Source organism: Schistocerca serialis, chromosome 2, assembly GCF_023864345.2.
Source record: "Schistocerca serialis cubense isolate TAMUIC-IGC-003099 chromosome 2, iqSchSeri2.2, whole genome shotgun sequence".
Classification (NCBI taxonomy): domain Eukaryota; kingdom Metazoa; phylum Arthropoda; class Insecta; order Orthoptera; family Acrididae; genus Schistocerca; species Schistocerca serialis.
This window is the reverse complement of record NC_064639.1, coordinates 982184614-982206839: the sequence shown is the minus strand read 5'-3', so window position 1 is coordinate 982206839 and position 22226 is coordinate 982184614. Positions and strand designations below refer to the sequence as shown.

At 36.3% G+C, this 22226-nt stretch overlaps 1 protein-coding gene across 1 annotated transcript in view; it reads left to right on the top strand.

Moving 5' to 3' along the window:
* The window catches only part of LOC126458401 (uncharacterized), a 69746-nt gene extending 55184 nt beyond the window's left edge, over nt 1–14562 (top strand). Inside the window, exons 7-9 of the mRNA XM_050095414.1 lie at nt 5772–5897; nt 12614–12744; nt 14348–14562. Coding sequence (XP_049951371.1) covers nt 5772–5897; nt 12614–12744; nt 14348–14451 — 361 coding nt within the window. The 3' untranslated portion in view covers nt 14452–14562. The remainder of the gene's footprint in view (nt 1–5771; nt 5898–12613; nt 12745–14347) is intronic.
* Nucleotides 14563–22226: the final 7664 nt, after the last annotated feature.

The following is a 22226-nucleotide window of genomic DNA, read 5'->3' as shown; positions in this document are numbered from 1 at the left end:
CCTATCCACAATCCTTCCCATGCCTCGCAAAGTGATATCCTGCTGCCCATTTTAGTCTATGAAACATCCTGAAACATCTTTATGCTTCATCTACTCCTTCTTTATGCTGTATCTATTCCCAGTCTCTTCACAAAGGGATCATACCCCTCTGGAAGATTTAGATGCAAGACCTGTCCTATGAACCCATCTGGCATTTTGTATTCCAATCATGTCACAGACATGTCCCATGCAGTTACAGACAGGGCTGCCTATAAAATCAGACATGCTTTCGCACAGCCTGTTATGTGGATATGACTGCCAACTGGCTGTCAGTCTGAAATGAATGATCATCATTAAACAGTTGTCTAAAAAACATATATGTGATTTCAGTCAGTTAAACAGATTTTTCCATGCTCTCATACTAATTGTTATTAATATTGCATATTGTAAATAAAGTTCACAAATAAATGTATTATATGTCATTTACAAACTTACTTATCTTTCAATGGCATCAGTTGCATAGGAGATATGTTATATTTTAGGAGTAATCATTATAAATGCCTTGGTTGATTCTTAGTAGACTGAAACACTCTTTGGTAATTCATCTTACAGTTTATTCCATTATTTAATCTCAAAACATCTTGACAAAAGTACTTGAATTGCTAAAGAACTGCCTACAAAGAAGTTAACAGAAGAACTGTTTCAGATAGCAATTAATTGCATGTTACATGTAGCAGAGCTTCTGGAATGTTTTACAAATTTCAAAATAGGAATTAGTTAAACTGAAGTTTCAGTTTAAATGTTACAAAATAGTGGTATCAATTAAATTTAGTTTCAGTTTTACATTTGAACTTTTTAGAATGATAAGGCTTGTGCATTACATTCTTATTTTCAAGTATTTTTCTTGGAAGCCTCTGTTTCTGACCAAACTAATTTAATGATTAAATTCATGAGGAATATAATTAAGTAATGAATAATAACATTTTGATCATAATCTCCTAAACAAAGTTTTTAAAGTTACAAAATCTGTGTACTTCTCATTAAGTGTATAAAAGGGAAGTATTAATTACATCAATATCACCTATTATTACCTTTTATTGTTCTTTACTGTTCCAAAAGAAATGATGGGATAAAAAATTTTGGTTATGAAATATTATGTTTACATATTGTGTGAAATTGTGACTGTGTAAGGTAATTATTGACAGATTATAGAAATAACAACACTGTATAAGTCTGAAATTGTATCAAATAGTGAAACAAAGATGGTCCCAGTCTTTTTCAGAATGTGGATGTGGTCTATTTTCTGGTGTCTTACAGCACCCAATTGTAGGCACACTGCTGAGCACAACATGCTGCATTTTGAAGGCTGATTTACAGCTCTAGCCATTTGGATCCTACCTACCAACTCCAGCTTCTCTGACTACTGTTGATGGGAGTTGTTCTTGCAACACGTCTATTCATACTTCAACCCAAAATCTTCTTGGTCTCAGTCTCTGCTATCACCTGCCCGAAACCCATCTCCTCCCTTGTCCTCATGCCCTCCATTTCAGTCTTTCTACACTCACATCCTACTCTTTCCAGGCACCCTCTTCCTCTGTTCTGTCTCTCCCTTCCAGTCCTCATCTCCGTGTCATTGTACACCACGAGCAGCTTCCCAGCCTATGACACAGTGAGCTCATTGATGCCACTTTGCCACATTCACGTGGGAAATAGGTTACTATCAGTGTGATAACAAAATAGTGACACAGCATAGAGATACAATTTCCACACTGTTTATTAGTAAGTACAGATACATAACACATATAAGCGTGATGAGCATACAGAGCATACTAACTGTCACTATCTTCAGGGGACAGCAACCCACATTTACAGAGACAGAGATGTTATGCCACCACTATGTCCCCCACCCCATCCAGTAGTGCGGAGCATGTGAGGAGAAGCTGTGCCTGGGTGTCGTGTGTCTGAAGTGATGTAGGCAGGAGTGTGATGGTGGATATGATGGAAGACATGTTATAGTCAGCAAGGTGCGCCAAAGGGGTGCGGGGTATGCCCAAAGCATGACATCGGCAGTGCGACTAACAGGTTGCCACTGGTAGCATTAGCAAATAAGGAAGTATTCTTGGCAGCATTTTTAATTGTTGCTGGCTCGGTGGTAGTATTTGAAGAGGGGGGGCATGTTGGCAGCATTGCCTTGAATTGTTGCAGCCATAGGAGGCATTGCAAAACCAGCGGTGGCATAAGCCAAAATGGTGATGGTGAGTGTACCATCTGATGAAAAATGGGAGGTTAGATCTTCAGTGTCAACTTCTGGCGAAACAGGGTTGGTATGTATGAAACTGTGTGTGACAAAGCTTGCATCCAACCACCTGTCCATGTAGGTAGCAGTAAACATGAGGTCATTATCACATAATGTGATGGATATGTCGTCAGGCAGAAAATTGTGGAGAATCCTATGCCCTTGGAAATTGACTAACAGGTACATAAGAGGTGGTTAGGTAGGGAATATCTGTTATGACAGATCCACTAACATCCATGCTGGTGTAAGCCAGATCACCAAGACTGTTGTTTATTTTCCAGCAATTACGATGTCAAAAGTGTTTGTATCGTGTTTCAACCCTTCTTATGGTCCTGTAAATAGCAGTTGCAGGACAGGGGGCACAGCCCTTTTCGGGATGGTCTGGATGCTGTTGGGTGGTCAGCGTCTATGCGGAATGGTTGGCCGCTCAACTGGCATCGTGCAAAATCAGTTTTGGTGCAGGTGTATTGGGTGTGAACTACGGCATAGTGATGTTGATTGCTAATTAGAATGCAGTGTTGTGATAGTGCCTGTGTTCTGTCAGCGAGTCAAAGTTTAAACTCCAGTGGTGTCTCCTCATGCGCTAGCATCACTGTTTTGATGTTCTCTTGCAGATTTAGGAGCCAGAGTGTCCACAATGCGTGACCAGGCAGGAATCTGGCAAATAGAACTTGCAGGTGACGTCAGAGTGAAGACGGTGTGCTGCTGCCCAAATTAGTCTCATTGATGATGAGATGTAGCTGCTACTCAGGCGTGCGTGTCAGTCATTGTAGCAGTAGCGTCTTGGCAGTTTCGTATTTCTAAGAAGCTAGAACATCCAAAAGCAAGCCACTCATAAGATCTGCATTGTCTCCAACGTGGCTAAGAAGAGGTGAACTTCTCGTTGTTCCCAATGATGGCCATCATACTACCCACAACATCCAAAACTACAGTTGTTCCTTGAGGTTTATTCTGCAATGTGGTTTTCCCTTAGTGAATGTTTGAAGTCAGCCAGTGGCTCCACCCCATCTCGCGATGGAGCCTTTCAATCAAATGATTGTAAGACACCATAATGAGGTGGGAATGGCACGGCGCAGGAAACCCAGGAGTATCGGTGCGCAAGATGGGCAGAAAATGCAACTTGACTAGGGTGATCTGTGATCAGGTGGGTCATGTCATGGCATGGTTGGCATCAGTGTCATGCAGCAATGTATGTAGAACTTGGTTGGTTGTTCAAGGAATGGCCACAAGTGTGAGTGAATTTCCGGGGCCGATGCGGTAGGTATGACTTTCTGAATTTCAAATGACTGAGACAGTGGAAAATGCATGTGAAAGTCTGCATGAGGTCCTGGCTCCATAAAGAAGGGAGGCAATAGTCCATTTATTATCCAGCAACACTCTCTGTGTCTCACAGAGGTCGTGCAAATGTGCAATCATTTGTGACGCGGCTAACGCAGGTGTGATGTCGGGCGAACCAGGAGGGAGAATTATCTGACCTTGCTGAGACAAGGTCATGGAAAATGCATTCTCAGAGTCAGAGGCCATAGTTGGTTTTGGTGTTGGGTGTGGGTGATGCAAATATGAAGCGCAGTGCTGCACTGGAAGCAGGTTTGTTTTGAAGCCCAGCACAGCTTGTGTGATGGGGATATGAGTGCATCATGTTCTGTCTCACGAAACTCATGTTTAGTCGCTATGGTTGAAACAGGATTTGGAAAACCGGAAAGCGCAGGTACTGAAAGGTGGTGTAAAACTTGATCCCGTGGCTCGTTGGCAGAATGATGACTAAATGGAACAATGGAGTGGTATGGCGTGGGCCATTGTCGTTCAACTGTAACAGCACTGTGGGAATCGTCCGTATGGTTCAGATCGTTAATGTGAGTGACATAATGCACAAAATAACTAGCACTGGAATATGCAATGTTTTGTCCTGTGCAAAAGTTGAAAGTACTGAGATTAATGTTTGTTATGGATGTGGCCGGCCATTGTTTATTGTGACTCTCCGCCACACTTCTGTCTGTAATACCAGGAATAGATTCACTTGGTGTCAAATCTGTAATGTTGATTGTGAAGTAACTCAGTAAATTTGACACACATCATGACACAGTTCACTGTGGTGAGTTTGTACCATATGTAATGGCAGCATTCTTGACGACGTAACCAGCACGGCAGATTTTCAACTTAATATCAAAATCCCAGCACGATGTGGAAATTCAGGGTCACCAATGGGGGAAATGGGATACCAGCAGTGCGATAGCAGACTAGTGACACAGCATAGGGATATGATTTCCACACTGTTTATTAGCAAGCACTTATACATAACAGGTGTAAGGGTTTTGAGTGTACAGAGCATACTAACTCTCACTGCCTTGCAGGGCAGCGATCGTCATTTACAGAGTCAGGAATGTTACTCCACCACTTTCCTATTCCATGTAATTACTGTCTGTCCATCCCACCTTCTTCTCCAACTTTGCCTTCCCCTCTCCATTTCCTTTATCTCCTCAGCCAATCCACTTGATAAAACCCCTCATTCCAGTTGAGCTGCAGTGTTATTACTTGCTAGGAAAATAGAGCCGTGTAGGTGTGTGTGTGTGTGTGTGTGTGTGTGTGTGTGTGTGTGTGTGTGTGTGTGGGTGGGTGTGTGTGGGTGGGTGCATTCACGTGCATGTATGCGAGTGCACGTGCACGCGTACATGCAGTACTCTAATTAGCTCTGAAGAAAGATGCCACACAAAAGCTTAGAAACATTTTCAGTCTTTTTTTATGTTCCTGTTGACCATTGAGTGTCTTCTTGACAGTAATGTTTGTTGTTATCTTTACTGCTTACTTTATAAGCTCCACGATTACCATCCATTACCATAATTAGTACTTTAGCGAACTTCACTAAAATTGATTCAGTACTTCTGCTACTGTAACAATGAAACTGGGCCTTATGGAGGAGGTTATATTTGTTCAGGTAATTCATTAGTCTATCTTTTAGAATTGTTCTTTATTTTTGTTTAGAATGATGAAAGAGATAGGCCTGTAATTTTCCATGTCTACTGCTTTACCTTTCTTTAGTAGGGTTATGACCTTTGGATGGGAAGTTACCAAAGTTGGAGTCGTTTATTATGTTAGTTAAGAGAGCTTACATGCTGTCTGTACACACTGTCAGTATATGGTCTGACACTTGATCTATGTCTGCTGACTTTTTATTTTTCAATTTTTGTACTGTTTCCCTGACTAAGCTCTGTGGTGGATAACATCACTGTACTTGCTTACCTGCTCAAGAAGTTAGTTAAAAGTAATGGGCAAATATAAGAATAACTGAGAATTCTGTGTTAATACTGTATATTAGATAATGCGTAAAATAAATAAAAAATATGCTGTTGAGAGAAAATTCATCATATTACAACAGTGATGATCCAAAAAATTATTTTTCATATTGCTGATAAACTCTCTTAAATTTTTGGTACACTGGCCATTTACTCCGGTACTCCGTCTGTGTATAATGTTTTAAATTTTTTTTCCCTTTTTTTAGAACAGGAACATTTGAAAGACATACACTTGCAGATGGGTTTGAGGCCAATTTCATTTTGGGAGGTCAGTCTATGACACCTGGTGCAGCACATCTGTTTTACATTTCTGATGAGCATGAACAATCAGGGTAAGTGTAATGTTGTCACCATAAATTCATTAAGAATTTATTTACATTTCATTATCTTGATTTCATATGTTATCATAACGTTCTCTTGCCTTATTGAAATTACATAGCAGGAAGGAAGACCACGTCTTACTAAATTACAGAATTGGAGAAACTGAAGCAAAGCTAAAAGAAGTATCAAATTCAAGGCTGCCTCAGCTGGTAGCTCATTTTTAGGAGAAACAGATAAAAGTGGAGGAAACAGGTTGTGGAAAGGGACATGCAGTGAATGAAGTTATACATTAACAAACAAAAGCAACCACTGCAGACTACTTCCATAAAGTGTACTAACAGCTGTTTATGACCATTGTTAGTCTGCCAGCATTTATAACTTTGGAAGTTAGTTCTAGACTTTTTAATTCAAAATGCAAAGGAAAAAGTAATGAATATATCATATAAATAATGGTGAACATCTCCAGATATAAGAGCAGATTACACCATGAATCACCAAAAACAAGCAATCTAAAGAGCATTTCAGCAACACATGAAGTAAATCTTCCTTTATGCAGAATGTGAGATACAGCCCAGCAGCAGAGCAAATGAATCTTGGTTTGCATTTCTCTGCAAATGCAATTAGTAGTGATAATTGGAAATTGTCATTTTTGTGATTACATCTGTAACTCCTGACCCCTCAGTGTAGATGACTGAGGACACATCATGTAGACCATTTCTCTTTGTGGTCAGTAATAAGCTTTCATGACTCATTCAACACCTTCTTTGTTTCAAAAATTATAGTTGAAAACATCAGTGACAATGAAAGTTTGAACCAGGCTGGTGTTCTCAATAGCCTCATGGTTAGTTGACTGCTTGCAAATAGTATAAAATCTTGGTTCCAGTCTTGATTTAACATAGAGCTTCAGCTTTCATTACATTTTAATTTACTGAGTTGTTTACCTTGTATCACATAGGGCATACCATGGAGTAGCAGATTTATAATATCATTGTTCTTAATGTTTGTGACTGAGAGCACCAGCTACAACCAATTACCTACCTAAGTATTGTACTGCTGGGTTCCACTTTAAGCCTTGTTTTATGTCAATGATGCTTGTATATCAAGGTGATACATAAATATTTTGTATATGGTGCTGCATCCATGTATGCTGTATTTACATTGTATCTGTCTGTATTTATCATAAGTGCACAGCTGAATTTGAACTGGGTTTGGGTGCAGCTGATAGTTATAAAATACCCATCTTCTTCAAAACTGCTATAACCCAAAGTTCTGTATCTTTAAATAACTTGGCATGAGTTACTAAAGGCAGATCATGTGCATAAAGGAAACTCCTGTCCTGCTCTGGAAGTGGCTTGTCATTAGCATATATACTAAAACGAGAAGTGCATCTTTGTGGTAAGCCATTTTTCAAACATAGCCATAACACAGCATTTTCCCAGAAAGTCTATATTAGACCTTCTGTTTCTAATTAGTCCTTCAATAAGTTTGGGGAAACTGTATTTCTTGATAAGCTTATAGATCTTTCTTGTCAGTATACAGTGATTGACAATATCATAAGCAGCTGTCAGTTTGCAGCTGCATTTTTCCAACCCATCCTCTATAAACTGGGTTAGATTAAGAATCTGAGATGTACTTTTTTTTCCTGGTCTGTAACCTGTCTGTTGATGAAATAATGCTGGTTCCATCGTGTGCTGCAAGCAGCTCAGCAATATTCTTTCAAAAGTTTTGTATAAGTGACACAACAGTATTATTAGTCTACAGCTTTTAGGATCTGACTTCAAACCAGATATTACACATGTTTTCCTTCAGAATTTTGGGATATGTTACATTTTGGGACAGTTACCACAAAGTTCAAGGACCCATTCTCTCATTTCCTTTCTGCGATATTTTATCTGTTTCATTCTGATGTCACCTGCATCTGCTGTGTTACTGTCCTTTGAATTGACAGTTGATATATTTCAGTTCAGATATGCTTAGGGGCTACATTAGTTCATTGGTTTATGTTCTTTAGTCCACTTTATTTAATAATGGGAAACTCATGCATTTCCACCTTCTGACATTTATGAGGAGCCAAAAGGACTAATTGACAGGCAGTATACTATGCATGCATTACAGCAGTTGTTGAGTCACTGCTTAGTTTCTTAATATGTCTCCAGGCTTCCAGTTTTTCATCACTGAAAGTAATTTTATCGTAATGACTCCTGCAGGATTTAACATTGCTTCCCAGACACACTATAATCATAAAGCTGGACATAAATCACTGTAAGTGCATTTTTTGTGTAACTTCAAATCACTGATGCATTATGTACTTATAACTGGGAACTAATAATTACAAATACTGAGTGAATATACTTATCTTTTCTGGCTTTCTTACAGGTAGTTTGCAGAACATCCCTTGTCTCGTTGTCAATAGGGTCAGTTTTATTATAATTCTGATTGAAACACTTTTCAGCACTTTAATTCTTGACATTTTTTATCTTCCAAAACACTTCTTAGTAGACGACATAGTGAGAATACACATCAGAGAACATTTTTCCTAATCTCATTTTAACAAGAGGGTGACTGAACAACTGAAATACGGAACAACATCTGAACTTAACGAATATGCTGTTGGTGCACAATTTATAACCTATTTGTTTGCCACAAATCCTTCTAGAAAATTACACTTTTGCAATTAAAACATAACTTTCAACAATAGTAAACATTTTTAGAAAGTTTTAATTTAGTGCCACAGAAGGATAATTTTTGTTATTTAAATTAATTTCAATTTATATTCGAAGTTTCTGTTGCCTGAAAGTTTCTTTTGAAACCAATATTTTTGAAAAGTGTGTTTCTTGATTAAGCCAAGTTAATTCTTTTGTCAGTAGATACCGACTTTTGAGTATATGGAAATTTTATGTAATCTCTGTTTTGTTTGTGTTGTCACACTGTGATTATTTTCTTTAAATAACAGGTTTCCAATGAAACTAATTCCATTTTTCCAAATAGGTAACAGATATCTAAATCCTGAGTAATTTCAATCCAAATCATATTAAATAATTTTTTATAATTTCACAAATTTTGCAGCCGTTTTTATGAATTCAGTAGATTGTATTCATCAGACTCCCACTAATCCGACCATTCTTTGTGCATTTGGGTGCCGGATTAATGGAAGTGACGGATTATTGAGAGAATCGGAAATTTAGTGTCAACACATAGGGACTACACTTAATAAAATCCAAAGAATCTTCATTTTCATAGAAAACTTTTGTGTGTATACATATACAACAGTATCACTCACTATGAAACATATTCAACATTTTTAATTTTCGTAATGATGATATGTGGTGGTTGCATGCTTATCATGCAACTGCTTTACAAGCATTACATAAGAACTTCTTGTTTATGAGTGTTGAGTTCGTAATGTACTTCAGAAAGATGTTTGCAGCTCCAGCATCAGCAGTGTGAGAAAACTTCATGCTCTCTTCATCACTGCTCTCTTCTTCATCACTTTCATCATTACTTTACTGCACATTAAAGTTTGTTCTGACTCACAGTTTTTCTCATTCAGTCACTTAGCAACATCAACTTCATCAATTTCCCCTCCTCCTGGAAGCTTGTGGAACATGTCAATCTACAAAGTGTCAGCAACTGATGATTCTGAATTGACTTGCTCACCCCTGTCACTCAGTACTGGCTCCCACCTCTGCATCAGTTAATGGCCACACTTTTCTCCAGCTCTTCCTTGTGGTAGCTTTTTCCACTTTATCCCATGCTTCTGCTGTTTGGTAAACACTATCACACAAGTTGGTCACTTTCCACACTCTCAACATAGCTTCGATAAAGTCATTTTCATATTTGTTCAGCAAAGAGATGAGATGTCCACGTCGATAATGACTTTTAATTTATTGCATGATTCCCTGGTCCATATGCTGAAGGATGTAACATTGGGTGGTAGAAAGAGTTCTTATACACCATCAGACTTCAGAGTCACATTGGAAGGGTGAGGATATGTTTCAATGGAAACCTTTTCTTCCTCAGCACTTTTCTCACAGCTGGTACAAATGTTTCAGGAACCACAAAGGTAATATTCCTCTGTCCATACATGCTTTCTTTTGATCAAAATATTGCCCTGGTAGTGATTTCCAAGTCACCATGAGCAGTAGTTTACAACTCCAATTTGCATTACAATGTGTGTTGTTTCTGTTGTTTGTACCCACAAACTGTCTTCTCGTTCATCTTTTGCAAGAAGCATTTTCTATGAGAAGTTGGTTTCATCAGCATTGTACAAAGCATCAGCAGTTAAATCTTCTTTATCTATTATTTTCCATATCTTCTTTACAAACTGTTCTGTATCTTTTTCGTTAGCTTAGCAACTTTCTCCAGTGACTGTCAGTTGCCACATGCTATGTTGCTTTTTGCAGTTTTATAGCTGTCACCCAGTTGTTCGTTAAATGCAACTGTTTTTTCCTTTATTATAAGGCCACTCAATGGAATTCCTTTACTGTGTTGCTGTATGAACCATCTACAAAGCGCTATGTCCTGTTCTTCATTCTCACTCTTTCACGTAACTCTCCATTTTCCCAAGTTGCTCTCCTTTGGGGCTGCTTATTGTCAAATAAAATTTTCTTTGTTTTTTGATGTGATGAATAGTTGCTCATCGAACATTATACTCAGCAGCAATGGTTTTCTGGGAAGAAACTCAGTTCAACTACTCTAAAATTTCCAGTTTCTTCTTGGGATCTAGTGTAATGTACTTACATTTAGAAGCCATGATATTGAACTTTAACAAAAATCATAATTTCAAAGATACTTACCATTTTTATGGACTAACAACAAAGTTGCACACAATAATTCATTGTTTTGGGTGTCATTTCTGTTTGAGAGACTAGATGTTGGATGTGGGCTGCATTACTAAGAGGCCAGACTACTGAGGGCTGGATTAGTGAGATTTTAAAGTAATAGAAGACAACAGTATGTAACAGAAAGATAGATCTTTCTTTTATACTTACAAGTGTCTCTTCTGTTCCAATAGAAATCATGAGCTGATGAACCTTCATTGCTATATGCTATACATTTCAGAAGAAATGCATCTATTAGTTACAACCCATACTGGATAACATGCTTATTTTTATGTGATCACCTGTATTGTGTCATACATATGCAAGTTCAGATTGTGAAGTATACCTGAAATTTGGTTTGAATACTTTAATAATGGAATTTTGCCTACCCACCTGATACATTTTAAGTAGTTTCTAAGAACCTGATCACAAGCATTTATGTATAGTGTGAACCCCCACCAATAATTACTACCTGATCTTCTTTTGCGATACTGTTTGTCTCTGTTATGCATGTTAATAATTCTTAGCTTATTTCGAGATTTATCCTCTGCATATGCAGTGGAGATAGCAGAATTACTCCAGAATCTACCTCAAATAAAGTTTCTGCAATCACCCAGCAGGATGCTGTGAGAACAATGTCCTCTTCCTTCCATGGATTCCTAAGTAAAGTCTTTCAGCAATTCAGTTACACTTTCTTATGAATAAAATAAACCTATTACAACCCTAGCACTGTGTCAGTGAATAATTTCTGTCTGTTGTTAAGCCTGCATGATAGAACTCATTGCATGTGGATACTACTGTAGAATAGATCACATGAGTGTCTTGTATGTAGTTTCTGTAATATATGAACTGACTTTCTTAGAATCTTTTCAACAAACCTGACTTTCAGTTTATCATCCCTAATGTTTTATGTTAATTACATTTCACATCACTTTGTGGTATCACCTTGAAGGCCCTTGGCTGCTGTTTTCACTGGGCACAGAGGCCTTCAGTTTCAGACCAGAGATGATGGTGGCCGTGTGTGTGTTAGTTGTGTGTGTATGATGAGTAGCAATCTATCCTATTTCATTTTAATTTTGTAATCAGATGTTGCTGGATTCTTTTTCTTATTTATGAACATTCTCCTGTGCTTACCCACATTGAAAGAGAGCTACTGCTCATTGCTTCAAGATGCTGCTCTGTCTTCATCAGACTGCATCATCAATTGGTGATTTTTTATGTAGACAACAGTGTCACGACCAAAAACTTAAATGGAAATATTGATCTATGTGACAAACCACATACATGTGTTGACAATATTGGCGATTCTGTTATGCTTCCTTGGGATAAATTCCATGCTACATGTGTTTTTGCCGAAGACAATATAAGTGGTTCTACCAGTCAAATATTGTTGACCCACTCACAGGTTGCATACTTTGTATATTCATGTCACAGTTTGCAGTAAAAATTGTGGCACCTTAACCAACGCCTTTTGAAAATAAACAAGACAGAAGCTACCCACTGATCTGTATCTACTATTATCGAGATATCATGTGTGAAAAAAGTGAGTTGTGTTTCCTGTGAGTGGTGTTTTCTGCAACCATGATAGTTTTTTCAAAGGATTTTTCTCTTTCTCTAGCTTTTCTTTGTGTAGGTTTTGGACTTACTCACAAAAATTGGATTTTTAACTTGGCTGAACACACAAAAATGGCTCTAAGCACTATGGGACTTACCATCTGAGGTCATCAGTCCCCAACACATAAAAATGTGCCTTCTGTACTTTTGACTCATTTTTATGACTTTTCTTTGTTTTATTGCATTTTATGTTAATATGGATTAAAATAATACACAGTGTTCAAACTATGCTTACTTAATTGTCACTTTGGCTCCACTGACATGATACTGAGCATGACACTGATTTTTTACAGAGAGAAGCCCTATATACTTTTGTCTGGTGATGATGATGGGAATCACTACATCCTCACTGCAGTAAGCCAAGACGCAAATGAATGGAGTTATCAGAAAAATATTTACTTGGAAACAGGTGGTACTACTACAGGTGAGTTTTTGGGAACATGTACATATTAAGTTGATTAACTTTAGATAATTTACTTTAAGCTGAGCAGTTAGTTTGGATCTCATCCTCACAAAACAGTTTGTTGAGAAACATATGTATTTTCATGGTTTTTGCTCTGTAAATTATGAGAGGAAAGAAATTTTCAATTTTGCTAAACTAGCTGCAAAATTGACATTTCATTTCTGAAGTGTGATACTCCTGATCTGGTCACAGGCTAGGAATTGTACTGAATTCCACTTGAGGTCAGTTCAGCTCTACTTCACATCTGTTGCCCAGGGTTTTGTTGAAAGGGATGTAATTGTAACACACTGATTCAGATTTTGGGTTCTTTGTCAATTTTATTAACAATGTAGGAAAAATAGATTACTACTTACCATAAAGATGACATATTAAGTTGCAGACAGGCACAATTAAAAGACATTTACACATAAGATGACAAGGAGGTAAGTAGGAATCTGACTTTTCGTACATTGTTATCTGTTAACTGTCCCTGTCTACAACTTAACGTGTCATCTTTATGGTAAGTAGCAATCTATCTTTTCCTATACTGTTGATATTCAAACCTGCAATTTCCATTGTTTGACTTTGTGGATTTTATTGATAAGCCTGTCTGCTCCAATATGTCATCATTATATGTATTTTCATGGCCTTTTTCATAATTTATCACTTATGTAATTTGCTTAGCATGTAATCAGGCTCCAAAAGCTTGCACAAGTATAATCTTCTGTTAGGTGTGTGTTCTCCTGCCACCGCCTTGTGAGTAGATGTTTTTTATCTCTCCAATTGCAATCACAAATTTCACTTTATACTCCATACGATCATACTGTTGACAATATGCCTTTACTTATGACCAGAATTTCTTTGGATTTTGTGAAATATCATTTGACAATATTATGCTATGGTAATCGTTCAAGGCATCATGCATTCCTCCCTTGACAGCAAAACACATTTAATTCAGAATCTCTCTATCTATAGCCGTATACTTTGTTTTACACCTGTCAGCTGCATTGTGTGTGTGTGTGTGTGTGTGTGTGTGTGTGTGTGTGTATTGTGTTGTGGCATTGGGGGGGGGGGGGGGGGGAAAGGGGAATGTACAGTCCTACCATTAAGTATTCAGAAGGCACAAATCACTAACAGGTTGTCTATATATTCTAGGTTAAAAAAGCATTTGAAAGAAAGATAGTAAAGTTTCACATCTTGCTTATGTGCCTGTCAATGACTCAATTCCTCTAATATTCAGTGAGTTGTTACCTTTCCTTCTAAATTATTTTCTTTTCTTAAATAGAAGGTTCACATCCCTTATGTAAATTTCAATTTTCTCCTGTCAATGGGTAAGATATTTTGTTGTCTGAAAATGTTACTTGTCTTTACTAGATCTCAAGGATGGCAGCAGTGATTATACTGGAAATTTTAGTGTGTAAGACCAGGTGGTATATTTGAAGATATTTTCTGCCAAAACATACAGGATTACTTATAAATCTGTATCATTAATGAAAATGACATTGTTGGCAAAAAAAAAAGAAAAAAAAAAGATGTTGCTTTCATGTTACAGAATGTCTTGTAAATATGAAACCTTTATTTTCAGGCAAGTCTGTTGCAGTTGATTTGGATGGCGATGGCAAGACGGAAATTATTGCAGCTGCTTATTCGGCAGGCAGGGTATATGTTTACAGCTATGGAGATGTGTAAATATTTATGTCCCTTTGTGTCTTAAAGTCACATCACTGTCTACAAAAAAAGATTAGTAGCCATGGGAATGGAAATTATAGTGTATTAATAAAGTGTATCTATCTCATTGAAGTCTGATTATTATTAAATGTTATATGTTGGCCCATGGAGTATTTTGTCCAACAGTATAGGAGTGGACATATCAAGTATTAGTTCAGAAATATTTGTATATAAGAAAACACATACACACACACACACACACATGTGCACATGCACATGATTTCGTGTGTGTGTGTGTGTGTGTGTGTTTGAAAGATTTCTCCATGGTCTGCAATACTGATGGGATATATATATATATATATATATATATATATATATATATATATATAAAAACAAAGATGAGGTGACTTACCGAATGAAAGCGCTGGCAGGTCGATAGACACACAAACAAACACAATGTGTGTGTGTGTGTGTGTGTGTGTGTCTATATATATATATATATATATATATATATATATATATATATATATATATATATATATATATATATATATATATATATATATATATATATATATATATATATATTAACTTTGGAAACTATGGTTATTTATCAAGTTGAGCAAAAGAGTCATTGCAGCCATTCAACAAGTCTTGGTTTAACATTACATTACATTAAGACTTGTTCCATAGATCTGGAATACGACATTTTATAATAATGTGGAACATGTTAGTTTAATGTAAGGTTTCTTTACACAATATAATTAAATTTTTTGTTGCTGTGACTGCTTCGTATTGAGTATAGGGAAATGTTATTCAGAAATTCTTTTAATTTGTTTTTAACCCTTTACCTACCATTGGGCCTCAGAGGCCTGTCCTTGATGTGTAATATCTTACCTATATATTTTATTTTAATGAAATTTTATGAATTTTCCTAGTTTTTGAAGTTAGTCGTAATTTTTCAAAAGAATTATTAAAAATTACCCGTGGCTTCATGTTAAGGTGTTGGTCCACATTTCCTCCCTTATGGGCCTCACAGGCCCATTTGGTTAGAAGCAAATTTTCAACAACCAGGTGTCTGTTTGTGCAGCATCTCTTACATAATAATTTTCTGTTGTTGACTCACACTGTTACTCTTTCTGTGTTTAAATGTCCTCTTTGTGATAAGCACATGTTTATTTTGGTGCATTACTTCATTAAATCTGTCTGTTTTGCAAAGTGAAAATGTTATGAAGCAGAGGTCTGTCAGATGAGGAAATTAGGGAATTGTTGGAGCAGTCTTCTGGTTCTGAAAACCCATACAGTGAATGAGAATCTTCCAGTGATGATGAACATGGGGTGGATGTCACTGAAAACTCTGTTGTTGACTCACACTGTTACTCTTTCTGTGTTTAAACGTCCTCTTTGTGATAAGCACATGTTTATTTTGGTGCATTACTTCATTAAATCTGTCTGTTTTGCAAAGTGAAAATGTTATGAAGCAGAGGTCTGTCAGATGAAGAAATTAGGGAATTGTTGGAGCAGTCTTCTGGTTCTGAAAACCCATACAGTGAATGAGAATCTTCCAGTGATGATGAACATGGGGTGGATGTCACTGAAAACTCAGATGAAGATGATAACCAGGAAGAATCCCTTTACAAAGATGGATAAGGACAAATTAATTCAAATTCTATTGAGTCTGGTTAATTGTTTCCTCATAATGAAATGAAATATGGGCTACAGCTCCTCAAGCTGAAATTTCTAGTAAATGGAGCAAAAAGGATGTATTCAAAGAAGCTCAGGGTTCTAAATGTTATTCTATTAGGAACTGCGATAATGAAGAATTTTGTTTTATGTTTCTTTCGCGTACCCCTCTTGACATAGTGTGTATATGGACCAACAAGGAAGGTCGTATCATTTACGAGGACAGTTTGGATATAGATTCGTATGAAATGAAAAAAGTTTCTGGGTGTTCTGATCCTGACTGGAGTTTACAAGTCAAGAAATGAAGATATCAGTCAGCTTTGGAATGTTGAGAATGGCTGACCTTTGTTCAATGAAATTATGTCTCGCGGCTGCTTCCATTCTTTTCTGAAGGTGTTGAGCTTTGACAATCCAGCTGCCCAGCATGAACATACCTCAAGTGACAAATTGGAGCCAGTCAGAGAAGTTTTTGAGATGTGGGAATTACCCTTCGAGATGCCTACATACCAGGATAATGCATGACGATGTATGAACAGATGGTCACATTTCGAGGTTGCTATCCATTTCAACAATACATCCCATAAAAACCTGGTAGATATGGAATAAAGTTATGGCAATTCAGAAATGAAAATTAATGCTTAATTAAACTAAATACAGAAATAATACACTTAAATATCATTATAAATGGTTATCTATAATTTGAATATAATTATGCTGTTAGATTTTGAAACTAAGGGGTATTATTTTAGTATTTGTTTATTTCACAACAGAAGGGATTTTAGTACAGAACAAAAAACTGATGCATTCACCATGTGTCGAGTACCTGTTTCCAAAACAACAGTGTAGTATTTCTGTTTGCTCATCACATTTTTGCAGTTCAGTTCTGCCCAAACACTTTGTAGTTTGTTGGGAGGTTAAGTAATTGAAACAATATAGCTATGTGCTGAATGTTGTCTTTAAGCGAATATTCAGTTGACAGTGAAAATTACAAACATTAACAAAGTAAGTGAATTATTCAAAAACACCATTTAACGATAGGATCTCAGTGTAAAAATTCAGATAGAAATACTAGGTAGACCACTCCTTAATCAATTCCGTAAGTTCAGTCTGGAAATTTACTAAAAGAATAAATGGATTTATGCCTGTGGAGAAAATATTCTGCTTTTTGTTTTCCTTGTGTGCTATTTGGGAGACACATTCATGGGTGGAAGGCTGAAATAACTGATGTTGGGCATATGTGGTCTAAAATGAAAGTACATGAAATGTCAGAGTGACAGATGAATAATGTTCTGAGTTTTTCATTTCTTGGCAAAAGCAATATTCAACAGAAATTAGATTCACAATATAGACAAACAATTGACAGCCAAAACAAACAACTAGAAAAGAACAGATATGTATGCAACTTTAATTGTAAATTGTGTTCATTTCTGTGGCACTTTGGAACTGGTTCATGGGGGCCACAATGAATCTGATGCTTATCAAAATAATGGGATATTTCATGACCTAATTCAGTTTAGCATGGAACTGAATAAAGATCTTCAAGTTCACTAATAATTAAGAACTATGATGATGAAAATGTCAAGTCAAATCGGGTACATAAATTAATTAAACTACGGCCATTGTTATGTGCACCAGTTCAACCTTATTATGTCTACGGCAGCCTCTGTTAATTGCAAAGCCTGCATATTCTTTGCACGTCTTTCAAGTATTTCTTCTTTCTTTTCAAATTTGCCACAGAAATGAAAAATGTTACACAATGTTCGTCAGAAAAGCTTGCCCTATAAGTCTGTCACACAATGGAATTACCATTCGCAAGTAGTAAAGGATGTTTATGAAAACATGGAAGAAATTGTTAAGAAAGAAGGTTCATACTATCAAAGACTGCAAGATAAAGAATTCATTTTGCAGCTATCATTCTTTTATAAGATAATGCCTCATGCAGATGTACTTTTTAATCAGTTTCAAAAGAAGATGACTGATCTGACCAAAGAAAAACAAGACATCAAGTACTTTGAAGCAGTAATCAAAACATCAGAGATGACGTTGACTCCATCATTAATGAGATTAGTTTTGAAAATGAAAAAACAGTGCCTGCCAAGAAACCATGAATTGTTGATGATAAAAAAAAAGAGATGCTCTGGAAGTATGTGATGCCATCCTTTCTGAAATGAAATTACGTTTTCAGTTCACTGGACACCTAATTGAAGCTAACTTATTTAATATAAATCAGTTTGATGAAGACATCACAAATTTTCCAGACAAATACCTTTTCTGGAAAAAAGAAAGTTGAATGGAGACTTTCAAGTCTTCTGTGCTAGGCCTGAGTTGAGAAGAGGTTGCGGTGCAGTTCTGTTTCTTTAATTTATTCTAGAGGATTAGCTTTGTGATACTTTTGAAGAGAGTGTTAAAGTTTTGAAACTGCTAATCACGATGCCTATCTTGATGTCAGAAGCTGAGTGGTGCTTTTCAGTGCTCAAGAGAATTATCATGTTTCTACAAAACCCTACGAAAAAAGAACGACTGAGTGCCTCAGGGATTTTGTCCTGTGAAAAGTCATGTGTATGTAAAATGAAAATTTAAATTCAACAGTGAAAGATTTATTTGCCATCAAGAAACAGCAATGAATAGATTCTAATGCCATTCCTGCTAATTATTTTGAAGCTGTGTTTCCAAAGCCGTGGAGTTGGTGCTTTTGGTGAGTAAAATGCTTTTAGTTTTAAATTTTGGTAATTTGATTAAATCTGTTTCCAAAATCCAGATTCCAAGTTCAAATAATTTGTACAAGCTCTGTTACTTTTCATACTAATGGCACTCATGTTGTATCAGTTACTATTCTGGCAGTCAGCTGCAAACTTAAACAAACGAGGACATCAGCCAGTTAAGTGGAGAATATTGGTGTGGTGGGACAAGTCACACCTCCTTATCAAAGGGTTGGTAGCCGATGTTTGTATTCTATGCTCCTGCAAAGGCAGAGCTAATGTAATGGTCATATGGATTGCTGATCGTATCTGGTGTTGTGAGAGTTGTAATTGAACCCTGTGACAGACAAAGATTGGTCTTCGCTCTCATTTCAAAATAAGAAAAGGAAACAACAAGCAAGCACAACACAGAGCAAAGCATTCAGTAATGGCTACAGTGCAATAGCTGTGGTTGGTATTGTTGTAAACGTAATAGTTAAAGCCCGACCTCTATCGGTATCTTACACAACCATACATCAAAACACCCTCTACTTAAGACTGTCATGTAAAAGTGTCTGCACATACCTTATGAGCAATAAGAATTGTATGGTTGATGTATGTGCGTGCATAAAAGAAAGGTTAAGCAACCTCCCCCCCCCCACCCCTCTCCCCCCCCACCCCACCCCTCCTCTCTCTCTCTCTCACACACACAAAATCATATACAAATGATTCCTATCATGTTTCCCCGAAACACGTGAAACTCTTACTGTGCATAAGAAGAATGTCATTGTAATAAGGGTTTTTTTCCTTCCACACTGCCAATAGAATGTCTCAGTGGCTGCCACTGCTCCAGATATTACTAATATAACATACTGTACTAGATACATAATTGATTATTTTTTTAAAGTAACATATTTTAGTCATAGATTTGTTCTCTCCTCAAATCATTCTTGGTGAACTCATCTCAGTCAAATAGTAATATTTCTGCATCAGTTTCTGACACAAGTTTTTTTTTTAATTCTTAGTTAACCCTTCAAAGAATCAAATGCCCATATATAATACAGTTTCAGACATCTGATTGCTTTACAAATGAGTTGATGTGGTAAATAATTGACATTAAGCATACAGGCAAGATACAATCTGTAAAAGGTTTGAAATTATGTTCAAAGTTTGTTGGAAGTTGCCAAGTGTTCTCATTATGAAACTGGATGAATACTGTCTGGGTATTTGAATGCCATCAGTTATGCTGTCTCAAGATATTTACACAGTCTAACTCTAATACTTGTCCTATTGTGTTAATCTTGTAACATAAGAGTATACCTCTTAATGAGTAGATTGTGATAGCACTTTAAATTTTTAAATTTGTTCACTAATTACATGAAATATTGAAAATCATATTTTTGTTGCCTGTAAAAGCTGTTAGATAAACAACCTGCAACTGTTACTGGGTTCTTTGATAGTTGCTTAATAACACAGATATTCAGCAAGTCTTTTCCTTTGACTTTTTTACAAATTTTCATATTCATATACTATAGAGTTTGAGCACAAAGTTTCAAAAGATGGGTAGGCAGCATACAGTTATTTTGATTGCTAGTGTTGTAATCATGTTGAAATTGATTTGCTACAAATTATTCAGGCTTGCTGCGAGGAAACTTTATCAGTTTCATTATTTCTCATTTGTATATGTCTGAATGAATCTGCTGTTATAGAGAACAAAATATAAACAATAAATTCATATATGTACAATGAAGGAACACTTAGCATATTTAGATTTTCAGAAGTGAGCAACACGATTTTCTTCACTTTGCGTTGTGCATGTTTGTAATGATGCTTTTTTTTTTTTTTTTTTTTTTTTTTTTTTTTTTTTTTTTTTTTTTTTTTTTTGAGGTGTTAGTATTTAAGAAATAGTGTTTGAATTGTCTTAAAATATAATTTAGTACCTTTTATCACTGATTAGAAGTAACTGTGATATACCACTTTCCTGATGTTCATACTGTTGCATTGTATAATATCATCATTTCAAATGCCAGGCTATTTAATTTATTTGTCCAATTGCATTCCTAGGAGTTTCACACAGCTAACTTCTTGTAAATCCTGGTTTTTATGCTGGATTTGAACATCCTTTAATCTAAGTCTCATTTCTTGCTATATGGAAAAATATCCTGGACACTGGTGCTATTAAGGATAGTGCCAAATGATGTAGACAGACAATAAATGGATTTTAAAAGTAGTTTATCCCACTTCATTTACACTACACCACAGTTGATAGCCAGTTCCAGTTTTACAATTCACAATCAGTACAGGTAAAGGAATACACATCTCTTCCATTGCAAATACATACGAAAGAAGAATCACCCAATTGTTAAATACTGCCACAGTATTGGCTGAAGTTCACAGTGGCGTAATGTACAGTAACAGATGCATGGAAGTAACTGCACACAAAATAATTTGCACTGTTATCGCCAGTGTCAACAACACTGTACAGTTAATACATTTTTTAGATAATTAACACTTCTGGGTTGCGTATCCACTTGCTAGCTCAAGATTTTTGAGACACAAAATATTATTCATGTTCATACTATTTACAAACATATGTGTGTTGTGCATATTATATTGGTTTGCAAAATGTGACCGGAGTACTTTCCATTTCCAGTCTGTAACAAGTTCTGACGTAGAGATGTTAGATGTATAATCTCCAGGCACAGACTTTCACACCAACATGGAATTATTAGCTTCAGGCTAGCAACATGCAGACTTTCACATGAACTGATATAGTGATGTTATCTGTGTGCTGGCCAGTTGCAGACTTTCACAAGCTGACATAAAGGTGGCTACAGAGTATGATTTCCAGAGACAAACTTATACAATTTGACCTAACAAATTGATGTGTATGAGCTTGGAGTGCAGCCTGGCAATTTTCGAGGAGGGGTGACTATTTACAGACAAGTTTAAGAAAGTGATGTAATTTCTGGAACTACTCAAAATTTTGGAGTTCAGCTATGTTAGAATTATTGGATATAGGCTCTACCTTTTATGCAAAACACTGTTTTTTCTTGTTTCCCAAACACGTTTCTGCACCTCTGTGCCATCATCACTGGATTTTGTTTATCTGACAACTTGATTTTACATTATATGGTTTTGGACGACTATTGTATGGTGTCCTGCACTGATAGCTTGTCATGTTTTGTTGGACACTAAGACTTCACTATTGTTTGGTTTATGAGAAATGTTTCACATTAGTAATTTACAAAAGTGCATCGAACATTGTTATTATGCATCATCTGAAATCCATTATTTACTAGTATGGCATCCATCTTGAAATAAATGTTTCATGATTCAAAATTAGCAAAATCTTAATTACTGGCTGAGTTAATTAGTGAGATGTGTTGTCTGATTCAGAAAAAATACAATAATGAAATTATATTGTCCAAGTTC